The sequence below is a fragment of the Patella vulgata genome, chromosome 1, assembly GCF_932274485.2.
Source record: "Patella vulgata chromosome 1, xgPatVulg1.2, whole genome shotgun sequence".
NCBI lineage: Eukaryota > Metazoa > Mollusca > Gastropoda > Patellidae > Patella > Patella vulgata.
In genome coordinates, this window is record NC_065879.2 from 67,414,208 (window position 1) to 67,436,674 (window position 22,467).

Here is a 22,467-nt window from a genome sequence, read left to right on the forward strand (position 1 = left end):
AAAGGTAGACTGGACTAGCTAGGCGCAAACGGTATAGTCTTAAAATGACTAGGGTAAATAAAAGGACAACGTTATTCGTAAGCAAAGTGTTTGCGAATAAAGATTTCTTCGTATCCACAGTATTTACGAATAAAAGTGTTGATTTTATTGATAACCTTTGTGAGGTGGGAATACGGCTACATTTATTGTTGCAGGTACTCGAGACCGGGGCAAATTTATGTACAGAAGATATAACGGTATTGACTTTCACCCATCAGTAATCAAAAAAGACTTCGGATCAGCCAAGTTCAATCCTTATAGTGAGATCTAAATCAAATAGGGTTGGCTATATCACACATATGAAATTGTGACGTCACTCTAGCTAGTGTTTGTCATCGTGAACCAAATTTCCTTACAATAGTATTATCATTACAAACAACACCATTTTCATTCCTGGCTTGCGAAAACTGATGTTGCAAAGGAAACACCACACGGAACGAGAAGTGATGTGCAAGGTTTAACCAATCGCAACGCCAATAAACAAGTTACAGGAAGTAGTAAAACATCTGGTTACAGGAAACGATTGGTTATTTGACATGAAATAAGATGTTCTTTAAGGGAGATTATAGCACAAATTACAAATTTCCTTGATTCGGATTAATGGAAAATTCTGGTCGAATAGACAATATACCCACTCTAAATTATCAAGGCGAATTATTGCGTATAAATATTTCAGTGCACTTTTTTCTCGATGATCTACCTCAACTCAAATCTTTATTGACAAATATCTTCAGGAAATTCTGCACACATGGCTATCACATCATTTTTTATGAAAACATATTCCTGAAATACATAAAACAGTAGAAACTCAGTCATATATTAATTAAACCCGTTTTCAGGTATCCAAATATATTCGTAACTAGGCAGTGACAGTATGGACAATTTTGTTTTCGTTTTGGTATAAGCCAGTTTCACTCACCAATGTTTACTTAAACATACATTATGCAATAGCTAAATCTGCCTATGGCAGGTCTTTCTTTGGGCCTGAAATGTTATAATAATATAAACTGTTAATTAGACATTTATTAATAGAAAAAGACGGATTTTCTCAGGATTTGCTGCTCAACGCTCATTGATGATTTAATCCAAAAATGGATAATCGAGACTATGTTTTTATCGTACTTACTTTATTAACGATGATCGAGGGTAGGCCTAAAATTCAAACGCAATTGAAGCAATTGGACTGAAATTGTCAGCATATTCCCTTTAAATTACCCAGTTTTTAACTATTATAGCGAGAACTGCCAGCTCTTTATCTAATCTTCCATAATGTATCTTTAATCAGATGTAATTTTTTTAAATCCCGCTTTGATCCAAGTCTTACAAGCATGATCTGCCTATTAATAAGTCATTAGTCCCAAGAGATCGCTTGAAAATAAAATGAGGGAGTCGAAAACAGCAGCTGAAATTTAGGCCTAATCATTGTGCCCAAATTGAATCCTAGGCTAGACATCACTCTCATAGTTTTATAAGGTATTTTTGAGAATGTAAGTACGAACTGCAATTGTGTGAACAAGAACTAGCTACAAAATTGTGATAACAGCCTGAAAATAAAATAATAAAAGCTGAAAACTTACATGAAACTAACGAAGCGAAGTCATCTTTGTCGCCAAGAGTATCTCCTCTTTAGTATCGAATAGCAGCCTGGAATTATTTTGATCACGGCTGACACCGTCGTCTCAAAATACCGCAATAGGACTAATTTCCCGTTCTTTAAAAAAATCTTCAAATGTCGATATCCGAATAACATTTTTTTCATAATTCATTTACCAGCAACTCGAAACTCAAGCATTTTAAAATTGCAGGAAGGACGGTCTAAATCTATTGAGAATATTTTGAAAAATGAACGCAAGCACGTGGCTAAATAACGACTTTTTTTTTAAATTAGCGTAAAAATGTTTCCTAAATAGTTCCGAAGAAAATCTCCAAATATTTGTGCTACAATATCGATACACACGTTCCTGTTTCGTATTTATCGGGTGTTTATTGTCCATTTAACCATGCTTGAACTATCCATTTAAACAACTCGAAGCTGTCGAATAAGTCAAGCATGGTTAAATGGGCAATAAACCCCCTCTAAATACGAAACAGAAAGTGTTTATCTCCTAAATATTGACAAATTGAATTATTTGTGTCTGTTTTATAAAATATATGCCACGTTATTACAAAACCCAGACATTGGTATGGTTGGGAAATGAAATAAAATGGGGTTTGACATTCGACTGTACCAATGAAGACGGGCATACGCCATACAGTGCGTTATGAGGGATCTTTAACGTGCACACCAACGTGTACACAGGAACCAGGTTTTTCGTACTATCCGAATAACTCTGGCCAGGCTCTCGGTCATGCAACAAGGAACCACGCCGGAAAATCGAACACGGGTTCCCCAGGTCAGCGAACCAATGACACACCCAGTGAGCCACCCATGGAGAGAAATACGCCAATGAAGACAAGAATTTTAGTTAATGACAATGACTAAGATATTTTGAAATGAACGGAGTTCAAACTGAAAAGACGTTGAAAGATTTTCGCTCACAGAATGTACACTGTTATCAGCGGTGTGCTTTGGTTTGCAGTGTCAACTTGAGCTAGATTGGTTCATTTTACTTTTTTTAAAATAAAAAAAAATGCGTTTATCTAATTTAAATCTCACTCCCGATTGAACTCTAACTTTTTATGTCTCTTGAAATGACGAGAAAGTAGACAGTCAGCATAAAAAAACCTGAATCTGAGCAAAATCAGATGTATTTAAAAAATTTATTTTACGTTACAATTGACTAGTCTTATATTTATTTCATATTCTTATTTGTGTACTGTGATTAATCAGTGAATGCTCTTCCAAACACGTCAAGACATTCCCCACTGGCCTGTAGTTTTGTGAATGTTACAGCTGGTGTCAGGCGTCTTAATAGCAACGGTACTGAATATGTGTGAGACGGTACTGAATATGTGTGGCGTAGAACCATTAAGACGAAAGAAAAAAATATATAATTTTAATAAAACAGTTAGTATACCATGTATAGTTTTACAGAAAATCAGTAACAAAACGGTGAACAACATACTCATTCATTTATTTTAATCAACAAAAAGGCGTGTAGTATTATCTCTGGTGAAAATATGGCTCCCATGCGACTAATGGCGAGATCGATTTCATCAATCTTAATCAAGATTCTCTTTCCAGATTTAGGTCTCAATCAAGCGATTTTCTGAATCCGTTTAACGAAAGACAGGGTTTTGTTGTCGATTACCACCATTTTAAATCTGAGGACCGAACTAACGCCACAACATCGACCTGTATTCTGATAAAAAAAAGTCTGTAGGAAATGAATAGAGTGCATTGGGAATCCGGAAATCAAACAAAGCTGGTCTTAGACACGACCGAAGGAAACATTGGTTGATTACAGCAAGCCAAGTGTTGCTGCCATATTTTGGAGTTACCAGATTAAATCACTGTATACCATACTCGTCAGGTCAGTAAAACAACATGGCTGCCATGTTCGTAAAGTCATGTGCAGCAAGATGACCGCTGCTTTTATCAAGTAAAACAACGTGGATGTCATTTTGTCACGTTAACCGAAACAATATGGCTACAAAGGTTATCAGTAAAACATCATGGTTGCTATATTTATATCGCCATACGTGACACAAAACAGCCGCTACATTTATCGGGCCAGCAGTGAAGATTACATAACATAAAGCCAGCTACAAAAACATGAAGATGTCATGCCAGGACAGCTGTAAAATGTGACTGCCATGAGTATCTATTACGAAAGATGACTATCTTTTATTAGGTTATAACGGACGGTACAGTAGAACGATTTGAAGTAAAGCGACATCTACAATATGGCTGATTTAATTGACTCGTCTTCCGGTTGTACATAAATAACATTTTTAATTCTTGACGAAAATAGGCACCAGTGATGCTGTACAGAAAAAAATTGATACAATAATTAAAACAAAATATGGCGCGAGTTATCCAAAATATTCCCTGGAAAAACTCCATTTTCCTGATGTCTTCGAACTCATCCAACTGTACGAACTTGGATGTTAAAAACAATTTACACCACACGACGAAATACGGAACGTTAAAAATCACAAAACATATTGATATGGCTAATAATATTAACGTAAATTCTAAACGAATGACGCTTTCTGCAGTCACAACATTGCGCAACCTATTTCTTTTATTATGCATTACTAATTTGCGCACGATCATTAAATTAAGCACTGTGATAAAAACAAACGGCACTAAAGCTATAAAAACAGCATAAATGGAATCTAGAACAAAAGTCACATATTGATGACGTGGATCTGTTGTACATACTCGACCATACCTTGTGACATCTTGCACTACACTCAAGGCTGGTTTGTATATGCTGATTACTAATGATGTCACTATAAGACCACAAATAATCCGTCTCGTGCTTGCTTCCGTACATATATCCCTCCGCCGTAATGGATGACAAACACCTATAAATCTCTCGAGGGTGAATGCCACGACTAACCACGCCGAGAAAAATCTGGACGCATACTGGAAGTAAAATATTCCATGACAAATTCCAGTAATGTCCATAAACATGACTCGGTTGTGTGTTATAAAAGGCAGGCCTCGTTTTAGCCATTCCACCAATACGTAAAACACTAAGGCAGCAATGTCAGAAGCTGATAAGGCTAAAATGTATTTACTTCCGGATAAACCGCGCATGTTCCTAGACAGAAATACGTTGATAGAGAGGACATTTCCTATAACTCCAACAACGAACACAACCGGCATAAAATATGCGTAAAAAAGTCTGCCATAAATCAGCATAGCAGGTTTGCTTGCTTCCTCCTCAAGAAATGTAATGACGTCATCATAGGAACAGTTACTTCCGTTGTAGGAAGAAAGCGGGTTGTCATTCACCCAGGATTCAACCAAGTTTACTAGATCTGATCCAGTGATGCAATCAAGGGTCACATTTTCCTGAAATATAAAGAACAAGAAATCAATCAATAATGTACATGAATAAATTATTTGTTCTACTTTGCTTTTGCAATGGCAATAGGACGTTAAACCCCATTTAATTACGTTTGCAATGATTACCCGACAATTTGACCAAATTTACACAACAGCAAATTAATCAAATATTGTATTAGAACAACTGGGTATGTTCAGCAAATCCCCCCAAATTGGATATTGGACAAAATGGCACCACCAGAAAGGCTAATCAAAACAGGAACATCTTAAGGGTAGTTCGTGAAAGAAGACATACCGAAATAATCAATATCCAAATGGTATAGTATTACCAGCTGTTCACAAAGCAGAAATTAGTAGAAAAGTTGTTCGCGACATTATTAAAACGACGAGTGGTATTTCCAATCCGGTCACGATCTACGTGAATAAGTTGTTTTCTTTTGCAGGCCATTTGTAGGTATTCTTGGTCATATTTTATACGATTCAAGCGTAAAATAGTTGGCTCACTAACTTGGGGTTCCGGTTTCGATCCCGGTATTAGCCGAGAAAGTAACTCAGGATTTTCCGGCACAGCTTAGGTCTGTCAGTTGTGTGGACGCAGGGGCTAAGGAACAGCATCTAGTCGTTCGGATAGGATGTAAAAGATCCCTTGACAGTTGGAATATGAAATAATGTCTGCAATATTTTCCCCATAGCACACTGCATAGCGTGTGTCCGTTTACAGAGTTGTTATATTACATATCAGTTCTAAAAAAATGTATAATTTCCCTTCATAAACACAATCATTGGTCGTATCTTCTTTTGTTAAGAAATTACGATCAGTACTAGTCGGGTGCCTAGCCTACAAATTCCTGGGTAGAGTAAATTCGCCCAACAGTCGCTGAGCTATTAAATAAAATTTAATGTCGAATCTTATTAAAAATCTTCCACTTGACAACAATTTTTGGTTTCACTAATGTATTATTTTAGAAAGTTTATACTTTTTTACCATAGAATCACATCATTTACAGATTTGCAAGGTCCCACTGCCCTTAATTTAGCACGTAGATCAAAGAGTAAGCAGACAAAAAGAAAAAATATGAAAATCCCGAGAAGAACTCATCAAAAATAATGATTAAATTCACATCAAATATACACCTCATAAATACGCTATGGTACAACATTTCAGCGTCTAAAAGTAGCAAAATAGACGGTAAAAAGACGACGATGTTATACGGAACTTTTCCGTATGAAAGCTGTTCGATACGTGCTGCCGCATCCGTGTGCCGTATCACATATGACAAATACACACACATTGATGGCGTCAAATGCAAAATCGATACGAATACGCGATACGGACCAGGAATTTACGCTTACCAAAAGTCTCTAATGTCTCTCATTGGGTCACGTATTATAGTTTTTGTACCAGGCTTGTACGTGACAGGGGGTGTCTGCTTTCTAATCTCTCTCTCTCTCTTTCTCTCTCTCTCCAGGGTGGGTGCAATGACTTCACACTCACAGGTTCTTGGGCCCAAGTACTTCTAAAAGCTGAGTCTAATCTAAAGGGCGAATTGATTACCGGTATAGTCAATTGTAGTAGAATGATGTTGCGATTGTTTACGTGTTTTGGAACATCTCTATGTCTCTGTATGAAAGAATAGCAAGCGAAATGAAGACAGCATACAAACAAACAAAAAGTAATGCTATACAGACTAATTGCTCTTAAAACATACGCGTTCTTATTTTCTAATTATCTGCTGCCATGTATATGATCTTGTAGAGAGGGAACTAAGAACGCATGGATTGAAGGAGATAGTACTGTAGTGTTACCAGCGTGTCGGTTTTAGAACAGTTTTACCTCAATTTACCACCTGGAGGTTTTAATTAGCGCCGTTACGTATAGTTTGGAAGTCTGAATGTCTAATGGACACAATTCTGCTTAATACAGCCACTGTTTATTAATAATTGACATATCGACCAGGATTCTTTAGTCCTTTATAAACAGCGATACTATTCAATACATGTCCGACCCTCACCAGGGACTCCAAATTGGCCACTGAAAGTTCATTAAGTTAACAGAAACATGTAGTAAACCACCAACAACAAATGGGTGGAAAGTTATTATAATATTCTGATCATAATTATGTGAAACGTATTTTTAACTACATTCCGCGAAACCTCTTGAAAACCACTATGCCCACTATTCTTGGTGAAAATGATATGACACAGTGATGATGGCGTATCATTCGACTTGCCAACAAAGGGACCAACCATCAGAACATTGCCAAGATCTGATATGTCCTCTTGAGATATGTTTTGAATGGTGAATGCAGTAGCACAGGACTTCATGACAGGATCAGATTTCACTAATTTCCGGAAGGTGAATTTTTTTCCGGTGATTAAAATCAGTGAAGTTGAATCACAACCTGAGTAGACATGTACAAAGAGCAACTCGTTGCACACATCGTCTCCTAAAGTTTCTTTCAACAGGTTAATATTATACACTTTGTGTTCTTTTGACTGCTTGTTTACGCCAGAACAGGACTAGATGATCTCCTTGTCTGTTCAGGAGTAATGAAGGAGCAAGATCAGCAAATCCCTGACAATTCAAACAACACTGAAGAGGTCGATACTGAGGAGGAGGATGACACTCAAAACTGAACGCTCTGAAACTTATTCTATCATAGTGGCCAGCTGAAGGTTATGCATTCAATTTCATAATGATTCAACAGTTCAGTAATATCCAAAGTTCTCTTAATGTGTTCCTTGTCCCCAAAATCTGAGTTGATAGTTTCATATTTATGATCATTAAGACGTTTCGGTGGCCATCTTTGACGCCATCTTGAAAAAAAAACACTTTTCTGGTGCGTCCTACCTTGGTAAACTTTTAGTATGTTATACAGTACACTAAACCCTACCAGAATCAGTTGAGAAACCTTTTGTAGCAATTTTTTGGGGGATAAACTGTATTTTGACCCGACTAAGACCTGGTTAGCAAGCCGACGTCTTATTCACTATGTCACTGCGTACTCCACTGCCCCTCGATATGTTTATAACCGGACTTAGCTCGGATCTTGATTTGAATTGCGGACTGTCAATCTGTTTTTTTACTGAAGTCTTCTATATTATATTATAAAAATGTACCATGGCTATTATTGAGCTTCCTTAATGATCCAGAGATTATATGAAGAGTCCAGCACAGTGTACGACACCGGTTCCTACTTAAATTCAACTCTTTGGAGGTATTTGTTTTATCTTAATTTAATGTACAGTGTTTTTCGTTTAAATTATACGTCATAGCCACACGTGTTTTTTATTAACGTTTCTAAAATATTAATAATCACAGCGACTCCGCCTACAATATAATATATTTATTAACACGTGGCCACTGTCGTGTCCATAAAAGCTATTTCCATACTCAGCTCCAACCTGAAGCTACATGTATGTTCAGACCGGGCTTCTATATCAGAACTTCTATGATATCCATAGGCTATGTTCATTTTCAATTCGCACGTTCAAACTTATGTCATATCTATAATAAGCTATGTTCATTTCAGCTCGCACGTTGAATTCAAACTGATATCCATAAGCTATGTCCATAATCCGCTCCCAGATGAAAACATATATCATTTGCTTAAACATACATTCTAAATAGACCGGAGGCTCAGCGCGGGGGGGGGGGGGTCCATCAAATGGGCACAAAACCAGACCAAACTTTTCTAGAGTGGTAATCAGTCCGCCGTTGGGGCGTTTTCGAGATATTCGTGGTCAAAGGTCAAATGATTTCATTTGCACTGAAAGTGAATGCGCAGTCATTCTTGTATTATGAAAGGAAGCTGAAAATGATCGAAAGTAATCACACTTTCAATAAAAATGTAAACTTGCTAAATTCACCTTTGGTCTTAGTGACCCTGGAGGTCAAAAGGTGAAGTTTACCGTTTTTGCACTAGGAAGATTTAAAGCAATAAAATGTCAACGTAAAATATAAAAACTAAAGCGAATCATGTTCTAATTAATAATAGGAACATTTAAAATTGATCTTTAGGTGGTCTTAGCACCGAACTTTTACTTTGGAACGTCGAAAATGATCTTGCATAACAGAACCAACACACTTTGAAACCTGTTTCAAAAATACGTAAAAACTGTCAAATCGAAATCTCTCCGATTTATTTTCACAACGATTGTTATACATAGTAATACTAGTTATCTGAAAAACAATTGAATAGTTTCAGTGTTAAACTCCAGGCTGCAGGTCGGTTGGATTTCCGAGAATCCCAGTCTAGGAAAACCGACGTTAATCTGTGACGGGAAAACACTTATCTGACGACGAATGACGACGAATTTAAAAGTTTGCAAATGTTTTATGTGTTTTTATGAATTTCGCCGGAACATGGACGCAGATAAAACCGACGAATGCATTGTACATAGTAGTTCACAGGATGTATTGGTAAATGTTAGCGGGGAAAATTTGGGCAGGATTTGTGACGCGGCCTGCAGGCTGGAGTCCAGCCATGGAACTGTTCAATTGTTTTTTTTTCAGACAACTAGTATCATTCTGTATAGCATTCGTTGTAAAACTAATTCGGAGAGATTTTAATTAAACAGTTTTTGTGTATTTTTGAAACAGGCTCCGATGCGTTTTGGTTCTGTTATGCAAGATCATTTTCGACGTTCCAAAGTAAAAGTTCGGTGCTAAGACCACCTAAAAATAAATTTTAAATGTTCCTATTATTAATTAGAACAGGTTTCGCTTTAGTTTTTATATTTTACGCTGACATTTGTTACTTTAAATCTTCCTGGTGCTAAATCGGAAAATGTGACCTTTTGACCTCTGGGGTCACAAAGAACAAAAGTGAATTTAGGAAGTTTACATTTTTATTAAAAGTGTGATTACTTTCTATCATTTTCAGCTTATATTCATGATACAGGGATGACCGCGCATTCACTTTCCGTGCAAATGAACCCATTTGACCTTTGACCCCGAATATCTCCAAAACGCCCCAACGGCGGGCTGATTACCACTCGGCATCGTATTTTACGCAAAATTTTACTCTAGAAAAGTTGGGTCTGGTTTTGTGCCAATTTGATGGACACCCCTCCGCGCTGAGCCTCCAGACTAAAATGCAAGAGCTAAATCTGCCAATTGCAGGTCTTTATTTAGGCCTGAAATGTTATCTAAATTATTAACTAGACATTAATTAACATATCCAGACCATAATCAACTCTCGATGGCATCGCTAGCCTGCGATATTTACTGGATTAGAACCAGGCCTGCTGCTTCTGATTAAATAAAGAACAAATCCATAATAGAGACTATGTTTTTATCGTACAGACTTTTAGTAACGATGATCGAGGCTAGGCCCAAAATTCAATCGCTAAATACTTGGTTCAGGGTGAATCAATATGACTAAAATTTTCAGAAAAATCCCTTTCCATTATCTAGTTTTTATACGCCCACATTTTCATGTGGACGTATATTGTCGTCGCCCCTGTCCGTCCGTTCGTCCACAATTGTTTGTGAACAGTCTACAGGTCACAATTTTTATCCGATTTCAATGATATTTAAAATATAGGTTTATCACCCTAAGATCTCGGTTCCTTCAGACATTGGCATGTGTCGGACTGTAACTTCGTGGATTGGCCCCTGATTGTACGAAAAATCACGTTTTTAGCTTGTGAACACCGTAGAGGTCACAATTTTTATCCGATTTGGTTTAAACTTGACATGTATGCTTATAACCCAAAGATCTCGGTTCATTTCGATATTCGCACATATCGGAACGTAACTTCCTGAATTATGGCCCCTGATTGTACGATAAATCGCGTTTTTAGATTGTGGAGCCTATAGAGGTCATAATTTTTATCCGATTTACAAAATCGTATTATTATATCACCGTTACACCCTAAGGACGACTGAGTTCGAATTTCGTGAAAATCGGCCCAAATATGACAGACAAAATGGCCGCCGTTCGTTCTCAAATAGCGTAAAAATATGGTATATCAAGGTTGTGGACCCTATAGAGGTCACAATTTTTATCCGATTTTGTTGAAACTTGAAATGTAAGTTTATAACCCAAAGATCGTGGTTCTTTTCGATATTCGCGCATATCGGACCGTAACTTCCTGAATTATGGCCCCTGATTGTACGAAAAATTGCGTTTTTAGCTTGTGGACCCTATAGAGGTCATATTTTTTTATCTTATTTAAAAATCCGTATTATTATATCACTGTTAAACCCTAAGAACGGCTGAGTTCGAATTTCGTGAAAATCGGCCCAAAACTGACAGACAAAATGGCCGCCGTTCGTTCTCAAATAGCTTAAAAATATGGTATATCAAGGTTGTGGGCCCTATAGAGGTCACAATTTTTATCCGATTTTGTTGAAACTTGACATGTAAATTTATAACCCAAGGATCTCGGTTCTTTTCGATATTCGCGCATATCGGAAAATAACTTCCTGAATTATGGCCCCTGATAGTACGAAAAATCGCGTATTTAGCTTGTAGACCCTATAGCGGTCATAATTTTTATCTTATTTAAAAAAAACGTACTATTATATCACCGTTAAACCCTAAGGACAGCTGAATTCGAATTTCGTGAAAATCGGCCAAAAACTGACAGACAAAATGGCCGCCGTTCGTTCTCAAATAGCGTAAAAATATGGTATATCAAGGTTGTGGAACCTATAGAGGTCACAATTTTTATCCGATTTTGTTGAAACTTGACATGTATGTTTATAACCCAAAGATCTCGGTTCATTTCGATATTTGCGCATATCGGAACGTAACTTCCTGAATTATGGCCCCTGATTGTACGACAAATCGCGTTTTTAGCTTGTGGAGCCTATAGAGGTCATAATTTTTATCCGATTTAAAAAATCGTATTATTATATCACCGTTACACCCTAAGCACGACTGAGTTCGAATTTCGTGAAAATCAGCCCAAAACTGACAAACAAAATGGCCGCCCTTCGTTCTCAAATAGCTTAAAAATATGTAATATCAAGGTTGTGGACCCTATAGAGATCACAATTTTTATCCGATTTTGATGAAACTTGAAATTTAAGTTTATAACCCAAAGATCTCGGTTCCTCTTAATATTCGCGCATATCAAATTGTAATTCATGAATTATGGCCCTTGATTGCAGGAAAAATCACTTTCTTTCCATCTGTCGAAAATGTGGGCGTATCCTGCCTGGCAGCCGCTGGTTAACTATTATAGTGAGAACTACCAGCTCTTTATCTAATCTCCCATAATGTATCTTTAAGCTCAGCTCTTTGTCTCTGGGCTATCTGTATAACATTCACGCAGAGTACTCTATCATCTACATAAGCTATGCTCAATTTCAGCCCGCACTTTAAAACTTATATCATGTCCATAATCTATCTGCATTATCCGCTCCCAGACGAAAACATATATCATTTCCTTAAGCTACATTTTTACTGAGCTCGTTATAGCATCCACACAAAGTAATTCGGGTTTGGGTTTATACCCTCGATTTTTAAATACAACGGACGGGGATAAGTAATTCCTACTTACCTCTAATGTTTTCCAGTTTTCCGCGAACTGCATAAGATCAACGAACGAGATCGAAAAAAAATCAAATACAATATAGCTTTTCATATGTTTGTCTCTAAATGACCCAACCAACCTTATATTAACGCTTGTTAGTAACAACTTATCACTTTAGAAATTGCTTATAAGATCTCCTGCTGTCGATTGTCAATTATGGTCTACGAAATCTTGACAATCTTGTCAACGTTATAGATAAGATACAAGTGGTTCGTGCTCAAATACATAAATAATTTAGGTTTTTTACTTTCCATAAAATCAAATTACACACGCCATAAATACATCGTCTATAGATGTCAGTTAGTTCAGTTTCAGTGTAACAATGTAAATGTCAATACAAAATGTACAACAGCGTAAATTGGGATAAAATGTTCTAGAAAGAATAAGTATACCCTATATACTGCACTATACATGCCACTGCGCTCAGCTGAATTAAAAGAAGTAATGTTGTGACATGTAAAGTACACGTTTGTCAATCATTTAGAATATAATTGTAGAACTTCAACTCAATACAACCATATATTTCAATAATTTGCACAGACGACACTAACTGTCGGGGTAATTCGGAGAACCAGAGAAAGCCCACGAGGTTATGAAGAAGGCTTGGGTCGAATCGATGTTAGACTTTGAGAACTAAAGCGCACCCAAAGTCCCAGTACGAAATCTGTGTCCAAATGGATCAACATCCAAAGTCCAGTTTGGGCTGAAAAATGCCAATGTTTTTGTCTAATTAACATAATATTATTTATGATCGAGTTCGGTGTCAAAATATATCGTTTCGGAGTAGCTAAACCCATTTCCATACAATTTTGGTGATTAGTTATACCGCGGAGTCAATATTGGGAATACTTTCAGATAGCGGTCAGTTTTGGCGGGGAAATTCGAATTTTACTAAATGATCACGTTTGGTGTCAAAATATACGTTTTTGGATAGCTGATTCCATTTTCTCATTTTGGTGATTGTTTTGTTCACTTTGTCAATATAGGAGAAGATCCAATTAAAAATTGGGAGATTGAGGATACTTGAGTCTGAATCAGATTTAATACGACGGCATTCACCAAGCATGATTAATTGGGTGGACATTGAAATTTACAAGCCAAAACAGACGGCCATTTTGGATTTTGGCCAGTTTGGACACGAATTTCGGACTGGGACATATTTTCAGTAATCCTATACGTCTAGATCGGTCATAAACCATGGTCGGCATTATGTTGAAGCACTTGTATTATCTTGCTTGGACTATACCGCGTTCATTTAGTATTGGCCTATACGACACCTTCCCAGTCATACCCTCTTAGATAAGTAGTACATAATGGTCTATCTCAGGGTCGACGCACATTACAGTTTAAAGTGTACGTGAACTGTAAAGCACGCCTACCGAGTTCATCTAGTATCAGCCTATATGCTATTAGCAACTACTGGGTATCATGGACTTTAAGAATAAAGAAACAATACCGGAAATTAGAACCCATGATAATAGAATCTTATTGATGTTCTAAATATTAGGTGTCTTTATAATCTAATAGCTGTTTCTATTTACTGTCTCTTCAACTTACCATCAAGAACATTCTCCAGATGCTGTACATCCGTTACATCTCTGAGAACAAAATGTTAAAAGAAGGTGAGGGGCGTTTGGCTTGTGCTAATGAAGAGCAATTATTGTGGCCTACTAGTATATTAATTATTTCAGATTGTCATCAATTTCAGATCAGATTTATAGCGTGATTTATCACAACGAAATAGTCGCTTCAAAATGTACTCAAGATTTAATTTAAGATTTTCTAAAATATTTATATAAACCATGCTTCCTTCGGTACATAGCGGACCAGAAATATAGGGACCCTGGTGTTTACCGAGGAAGTCCATCGTGATTTTCCGCCGTTTTACCCATTGTCAGTGGTGCATGGTAGAGGGCCGGACAAGGAACAAGGAATAATCTTTCGGATGGAACGAATAACCCAGGTCACGCGTACACATTGGCGTGAACGTAAAATGGCCCTTGACAGTTTAAATTCGAAAAAAGAGTAGGCCGTAACGCCGCTGTCCGAGGAAAATGCCCCTCGCTATAGCACACTGCATGGTAAATTAATATTTTAGCGTGGATTCAGTAGAGGAAAAATTAGATATTATTGAATTAAATATATTTTGTAACCTACCAAAGCATTACAAGCAAAAATAATGTAGTTATAGGAGATATCTAAATTCATGACTTAAAGATGAATTCCAGCGATGGGGGGGGGAGGTAGATAATTCTAATAAAAGTGTTCCATCACTTTTACACATATAATATACTAACATTGCTTAGGTGCCCTGAACCCCACATGTTATTGATAGTAAATGATATAGGCTCCTAGCCGCATCATAAGCACGTATTTGTTGTGTTTTAATAACAGGCTTAATAAATCCCACATGTTATTGACAGTGACAATGTTCGTTTTTTAGGTGGAATTCATACCGGTCACCTAATTCCATACGATAACATGTGTATAAAACCCCATATATAATGACGACCTTGTGTTTTGAGACGCAGTTCGTTATAAGATATTCGTATCCAGTTTTCCCCCTATTTGAACGTACACTGTATATAGGACCCAGTATTTCCCGTTGTTTTGAGACCTAGAAGTGACGAAGTGTAAAGAGCAGGGACTTGGTTGAGAAGGACTTATGGACACGGCGAGTTCAGAAAATGGTTTGGCAGCTAGAGAGACGGAATGGTTGTCTTAAAATAGCGATAACACTACTTACGAAACTGATATTTTGTTGATAGTGTTACAGTATGGCAAATTTATGTATGGAAAGTAGAGACATCTAATCTTATTAGAAAAATATTGGTTTCCCAGAAAAACACCCATTGAGCGAGTACAGGACGAACATGCAAGGGTATCATAAACTGGCAACCTATCTGTTGGCTAACTGTTCGAGTAAAGTAGGGGGCGCTCAAAGCTGTTCTGGGAACAGTGATGCACTTAAACGTACAACAGACTGTCATTAAACGTCGTGAAAAGAAGTTGACAGAGGATAGATATTCCAAGAATTTACTTTGGCTTCGGTCAATTCCCGTGATAAACAAGGATGCTTAAAATACAATGTTACGGCTTGGTGTAGTTCCTTGTGATTAAAATGTTTTGAGAGAGATTTCAGACAAACATATGATAGATAAATTAGTTTGAATATGTTTTTAGTCAAAATATATCAGCGAATCACACATTTTGTACGCGAGAAAGTGTCTTTTAACATCTAATCGAGAAAGCAAACAAAAATATCAACGGTAGATATTCCCCCGGATTGGATTCAAACCGTTGTAAAAGATGGACGCCAACGATTGCGAAACATAATATAGGTGGCGCTGGCCTGTACGTATGAAAACAGAAGATACACCCTTACAGAAAATCAGTCTAACGGTTATTAACGGCCATAAAAGTACCAAAAAGGCCAATTAAATATGTGTTATTTAATTCTAATCCAATATTTACACTACATATTTTGACGGTATAATACTAGAACACTTATTTTGATGGCTGTGGCTGTTTTGACTTATGTGAATTGTGGCTGTACGTCCGTTTTGACCATAACCCTTTTATATATTGTCTGTGACGTTTCAATTGTATCATGTTTGTGTAACCCTGTAAGTATATGGACGAAATTGAAGCCTTTTAGGACGCATAAGCCTTTCAGGCATTCAACAGGCGATGACGATCAGAAATGAACAGCTCACATTCGACGTTTTAAAACATTAAAAACCAGTTGTATTGGCTTTAAAAGTAAATTAAAAGAATTTATTGATCAAGAAGATACACTTCGTCAAATATTCCAGGTACGTACACCCGTTTGACTTTACACTAATGATATGTATCGAGCAAAAATCACCCTTCTATCGGACTATTACACTTTTCGCGTTCTGTTGAGCCAAGCAATTACTCGTGTTTTGATCTATCCATAATTTTGAAATATCCACATTTAGTCACCTGTAATGTAGTGAATCATTATCATTACGTTACTCTAAACGTTAACAATTTATTTTTCTGCATCGACTTGGCTAATGAAAGCGGACACATACGATTTGCTATGAGGGAAATTTCGCCCGGACAGCGACACTGTGGCCTACTCTTATCGAATTGAAACTGTACAAGGGAGGTGGGTTTGTTGTACCCTCCCAATGACTCGAAACCATTACTTATATCTTCCATGATGGAAAATCCGGAGTTTCTTTGTCGGTCAACTGAGACCACCTGGTTCGCCAGCTAGCGCCTGAACCAATTGACCGAAGGTATGGAATTAGTTTTACCAGAATGGCTTCATAGATATTACAATATCATTATCAGAATGGCTTCAAGCATTACAATATCAAAATGTGTGAAATATAGAATTTTAAAATTATGATCAGCCATAGGCGTAAGGGCTCGATGATACAAATTCTATGAATGCTATGGTGGGAGGAAGAAAGGAGCAGAACCTGAACTGCCCGAAAAAAATTGGGGTTACAGACGTCTCGGGACTCCCCACCTTTTGACGTCCGCAAACGCGCTTTCTTGCTATTCCAATCCCTGAATACAGCAAGTGGTCTAATATGGCCTAACTTATGTGTCTGGCTCGCATTTCAATGGTGTTGTTCTTAGCGTTTATCGTCCGCTTCGGCCGAGGGTGATGTCGCACGCAAGTTGTGTTATTTTCATTATCTTAGCGCACGCGCAGGGGTTTTTATGTGGGAGGAAACTGGAGTAAACCCGCGAGGTTGAGAAGGCACCCCCATCTTAAACCAGGGATCGAAGCCACGACCGGAACCCACAGGTGACCGGCCAGCTAGAGCTTGGTGCGCGACTCTCTAAACATGTTTTCCTGCTTTTCCAGCACGTGAATATAGCAACTTCAATGTTGTCAAATATAGCCTACCTTAGATGGCTTCAAAATCAAATCCCAAGCAACCATTCGATTGTCGCTAATTATAGGGGCCTCGCTCTCCCTTAGAAGATTTTGAAAATTTAACCGCCGCAAATGCGGTTTTCTGCTATTCTAGCCCTTGAGTTAAGCAACTTCAAAGTTTCCAATCGTTTTGTAACCGAAGTTCCACTCTATGCCGACTTGAACTCCAACCATCCAATCGGACTGTTGCAGCTTTAAACTTTAATAATAATCGATGCCCAAAAATGTGGCACGAAGTAAAGTGGCTTTAAACAAAATGTTTTAATCTATAGACAATTCAGTACAATTTCGTGGTATTGAATTAAAAGATAAGTAAAATTAGTGTTTTATTAGAATTCGGGCACTTTATTTTGCCAACTAGGTGAAATAATAATTTTTGTTTTCACTTTTACCCCTGCCCCCCTGGCTCGTACACCAATGGATGAAATGGGTTATACCCAGAGTCTTCAAAAATACCCTAACATTAACAGAGACAATAAAAACAACACATATTTTTAAAATTCAATATAGACATTGATTATTTGTACCGGTATGCTTTTCCTATACTAGCTACATCAGCCTATCATTTGTAATCAACGTCGACCAGGGAATACAAGAATCTTGTAGACTAATTTTACGACTAAACAGACAGCAAATCATACAGAAGATACACAATTAAAGTTGACAATCACCCCAGCCCATCCCCCTGGGAAATAAAATATAAAAACAACAATAAAACAAAACAAATAATAAAAAAAGTTTTTATAAAAAGATAAAAAACAACAACAAAGAAACGAAGGCCAATAAATCAAAAATAAAACCAAACAGAAAATCATTACAATTACAACCCAATATAGGATATGATCCAGCCCCTCCTCTCAGGGTACAATACGACTATAAATAGACCGCAGAGGTGTACATCATAAGATAAACATACAATCAAATATCTCTCTCTCTCTGTGACGGTATATTAAATTCAAAATTCTAAATTTGTTAATGTCGTGCTACCGGCTAATATCTATTCATGTAATTTCTGAATTAAGACAATGTATAATCCAATTTCTGTATTTGTGCATGAAAAGTTTAATTCTATTTCATCTTATTGCTATTATTAAGCCGAAAAATGTCTACTTCATTGTCGCTTTAAATTAAGAATTTTGACAGTTCTACATAGCAACCATCATTGTGACGTCGTTTGGTGTCGCCACCGTGCGCTCTATATGACGACCATTATGTTGATACAAGCGACTCGCTCTTCGTCAGGTTTTATGGTTTGAAAGAGTGTCAAAATTGAAAACAACATCGAACGTGATATGGTTTGCAATTACTATGTCAAATATAAGCTAAACAGCATTTCTTCATTTTTTTTAAGTGCAGGATTTGGAGAATTTTATTTGTTTTTTGTTTTGTTTTGTTTTTGTTTTGTTGTTGTTTTTTTTTACAGATTGAGCCAATTTATATTTATATACTGTTGGTCTATATTATTACTGCTCTAAAACAAATGTCACTTTATACCATTCGCACGACTAGCCACTGTTCTTGCCAGACCACCGTCCTGTATTAATGATAAAGAAGGGAGGACCACGCCAATGTATATCGGTTATATCATAGAAATGTATTTCTATGGGTTTCGTCAGCTAGTATACACACTAGCAAAAATAAGCTTTATAACATTTCTGGCATTATTAGTTCAGTCCCTGTGATTTGCGGGGGTTGCCGTTTGGATGGAATGATGAAAACCCTTGGCAGCTGTAATTCGTAAAAAAACGTAGATCGTGGCGCCGCTGTCCCGTCTTCATTAGCCCAGTTGTTGCAGAAAAGTTGGACGATAAACCTCAGTTCATTCGCTTAATGCAACTTGAATTATATTTAGTTAGAAAAAACTACCATGAGTTTGGTCAGGTAGGTATAATGAAGACGCCAGAAATAGAAACTTCATCGTGATCCACGTGAACAGATTATCGCGATCTCCTTTAAAGGCCGTTTGATCCCGACAATATGGGGTTTCTAAATTTATATCTTTGAACCATTTCAAGAAAATGTTTATCATTATAGGAAGTGATATTTTTGTCAATCTGATCCTATTTCGTTTTGTTTTTTATAGTTCAACATTTCGCTTTACTTGTTTTTAATACACTGAGTTGTTATATAGCCCTCATTCAGGTTGATGCATCGAGTTCTTGGCGTGCGATGTACGGGACTGTGGGTATCCTAAGGTCATAAGGTCAAAAGCCGCACGTTTGACCCCTGACGCAACCTCTCAATAGTTCAATAGTAAAGGCTATTGAAAGTATAAAAAAAACGAAACGAAATATTGATCTACAGATCGTATTTTTGTTAGAGCAGTAATAGAATACAGATCAGCAGTATATAAATATTGATATTGGCTTAACTGCAAATCCGTCACTTGTCTTCAAAAAACAAGAATAAGTAAATAAAAAAATAAATGAATAAGTGTTGTTTGAAATGGTAATTGCAAACCATATCACGTTCGACGTTGTTTCAATCTTAACACTTCGTTCAATAAATTTAAAATACAGATGTGACGTCACCCTTTGCTGTTGGCGTACCATTATTTCAGATAATGGTACGGGCAATTTTATTCACGATTTTGAATTAAATAGCGACAGGGGTACCTCACGGAGAAAAAAATGTCAACAGAAAAGTGTCTTACCCTTTTATTTTATTAGATACATCAGAAGGTATAATTCTTTTTTTATACGAATATGTTTGATAGTAAATATTATATGATTTAGCACCAAATAGGAAGAAAAATAAAGCAGATTAAAAAATTTGAAAAATATTTTGAAAAAAAAAACCCAGAAAATATTTTGAAAAAATCACATAGGTGAACCATATAAGGGCGTGCCTGTCCCCATGTACCTGTGGTTTAATGGTCTAGTTGAAGACATTGCGGAAAATATAGATATAGCACTTGTGCTATCGCACTCGTGCAATATCAATATATAACTTAATGTCTCGCACTCGGCCATTAAACTGCACATAATGCCCGGACCACCTGCTCAATCACCAAATGAGCACACAGTGGCGACACCAAACGACTTTATAATCATGGTAATTGCTAATTCTAAATTTGTTTCATGTTCATGCTAAACGTGTAAAAGCGTTAACGATGAAGACATTTTTCGTCCTAATAATAGAAATAAGATATAACAGTTTTAAAATTTACGCTGAACAAATTGAGAATTTGGATTATACAAGTTAGAAGTTGGAAATAAGCCGACAGCACATTAGAATTTTGAATCTACTATACCGCCATATCTCTCTCTTTCTCAATTTGTCTTACCTTTGGTGACGTCGTATCCTGGATACCACCGCGCTTCATGTAATTAAAATCGTCTTCCATTGTGTTCACATGACATAATTTACCTAGTTCAAATGGTAACTAGTCTACAATAATAATAACAAACTTTTAAAAAAATAGGAACATTTTTTTTTTCAAATCCGTTCATTATTTCATATAAACTGCACTTGTTGGTGTATTTTAGTCCAATATTTAAATGTCCATAGGTAAATTTCTTTTAGTCAAATATCTACTTTAAAAGTCCTTTATAGTGCATAAAAGTAAACTAGTTTGCACAGTGGAAATCATTACCTTAACACTAGTACGTACACATTAGTGTATCAGTTCATATCTTACAAAGAAAACTTGCCATAATTTCTTTAATACGGTACACTTGTAATTCTCGTTTACTCCAACGTATATGGGTGAAAACTACAATAGCAGCCTGTAAGAATTGCGAGTTAATTCCACTGTAAGTCCTTAAAACAAGTAAACTTCTATGTCCGTGCTGTATCGTATTTATGTCGTCAAGCGAATACACACCAAGGTAAGGTTTTCGTCGTTTACTCGCGTCACTCGAGTCGACTCCATTGCCGAGTTTACCCGGGTGAAACATCCCGAACGGTCCGAGTAGTCACATGACATCAAAACAGTTACGACGTCAGTATGTGATCGAGAGACAGGCTTTTTTGCGTGTAGGACGCCATTTTGTCACGTGACAAACCCTTTTACTCTCCGCTCATTGGGGAGTAAACGGGTTAGTCACGTGATGCGACTCGAGTTAGTCTGGTGTCGACTCGAGGAACTCGGGTGAACAACGAAAACCTTACCACCAAGTGTATTACATAAAGAACTGCAGGTTAATTCGTGTGTATGTCTTTTAGTCTATTGAGAAGAAAATACAACCCGTCAGTCACACGCCGTATGGTTTTTGTTTTTATATATATGTGGCATAAAATTACTTGTTTATTCGTTCTTCAGATGAAATCCACCAATAGTTTCATTATAACATATATGCGTGTAAACGCATCATTTAAATGCGGTTATTCAGGCAGAATGAACGAACACTACCCGCTGTCTGGGTACATCATCGTATATTATGTAAATAATTTTACACAAAACATAACACATTTAAATGTAATTAGCGATATACAATACTGTCACGAAATCATCTCTAAAGACGAGTCTCGAAAGCAATTACTGTGTCTGTTTCTAACTATACACTCGAGGAAGTCTCACCTAGCAGTAGCATCCACACTTTGAAATATGTAGTCGGACGTCGCTTTATGCAATCTATGATTTTAATCTGATTCTAATCAATAAACTTCAAGACAACAACGGGGTCGCATTAGTTTACAGGACATTTCATCTAACGATGTTATATCTAATGCACCTTCTACGTGTTCCTTTATTAATTAATATCCTAAAGTCCATTAACTCGTACGATGATTTGTCAATTTGTATTCAATCTAAATTCATCACAAAGACTTCAAACAACCAAGCATCATTTTAGTTTAGAATGGTCAAACCTTTTAAGGCCACACCTTGGCTGTCCACTAGTAATCTATCACTGAATTTCGAACATTTACCAACCATCTTTTAAAAAAGTGATACATTTCTCACAAATCTAACAGCGTTCTGTTTTGATGCATAAAATTATGAATACTTTCTATCATCACTAACCTTTAATAGCCCCCCTTACAAAAGAAATTCGTG

The 22,467-nt window shown here is 36.8% G+C and overlaps 1 protein-coding gene across 1 annotated transcript; it reads right to left on the bottom strand.

The window, feature by feature from the left end:
* Positions 1-2,970: 2,970 nt before the first annotated feature.
* On the bottom strand, positions 2,971-21,445 carry LOC126820483 (probable G-protein coupled receptor 139). The gene is made up of 2 exons (XM_050548487.2): positions 20,755-21,445; positions 2,971-5,005 (listed from the first exon to the last, which is right to left on the bottom strand). Exons 1-2 carry the CDS (start codon positions 20,812-20,814, stop codon positions 3,830-3,832), a joined length of 1,236 nt encoding a protein of 411 aa, XP_050404444.1. The 5' UTR covers positions 20,815-21,445; the 3' UTR covers positions 2,971-3,829.
* Between the last annotated feature and the right edge of the window lie 1,022 nt (positions 21,446-22,467).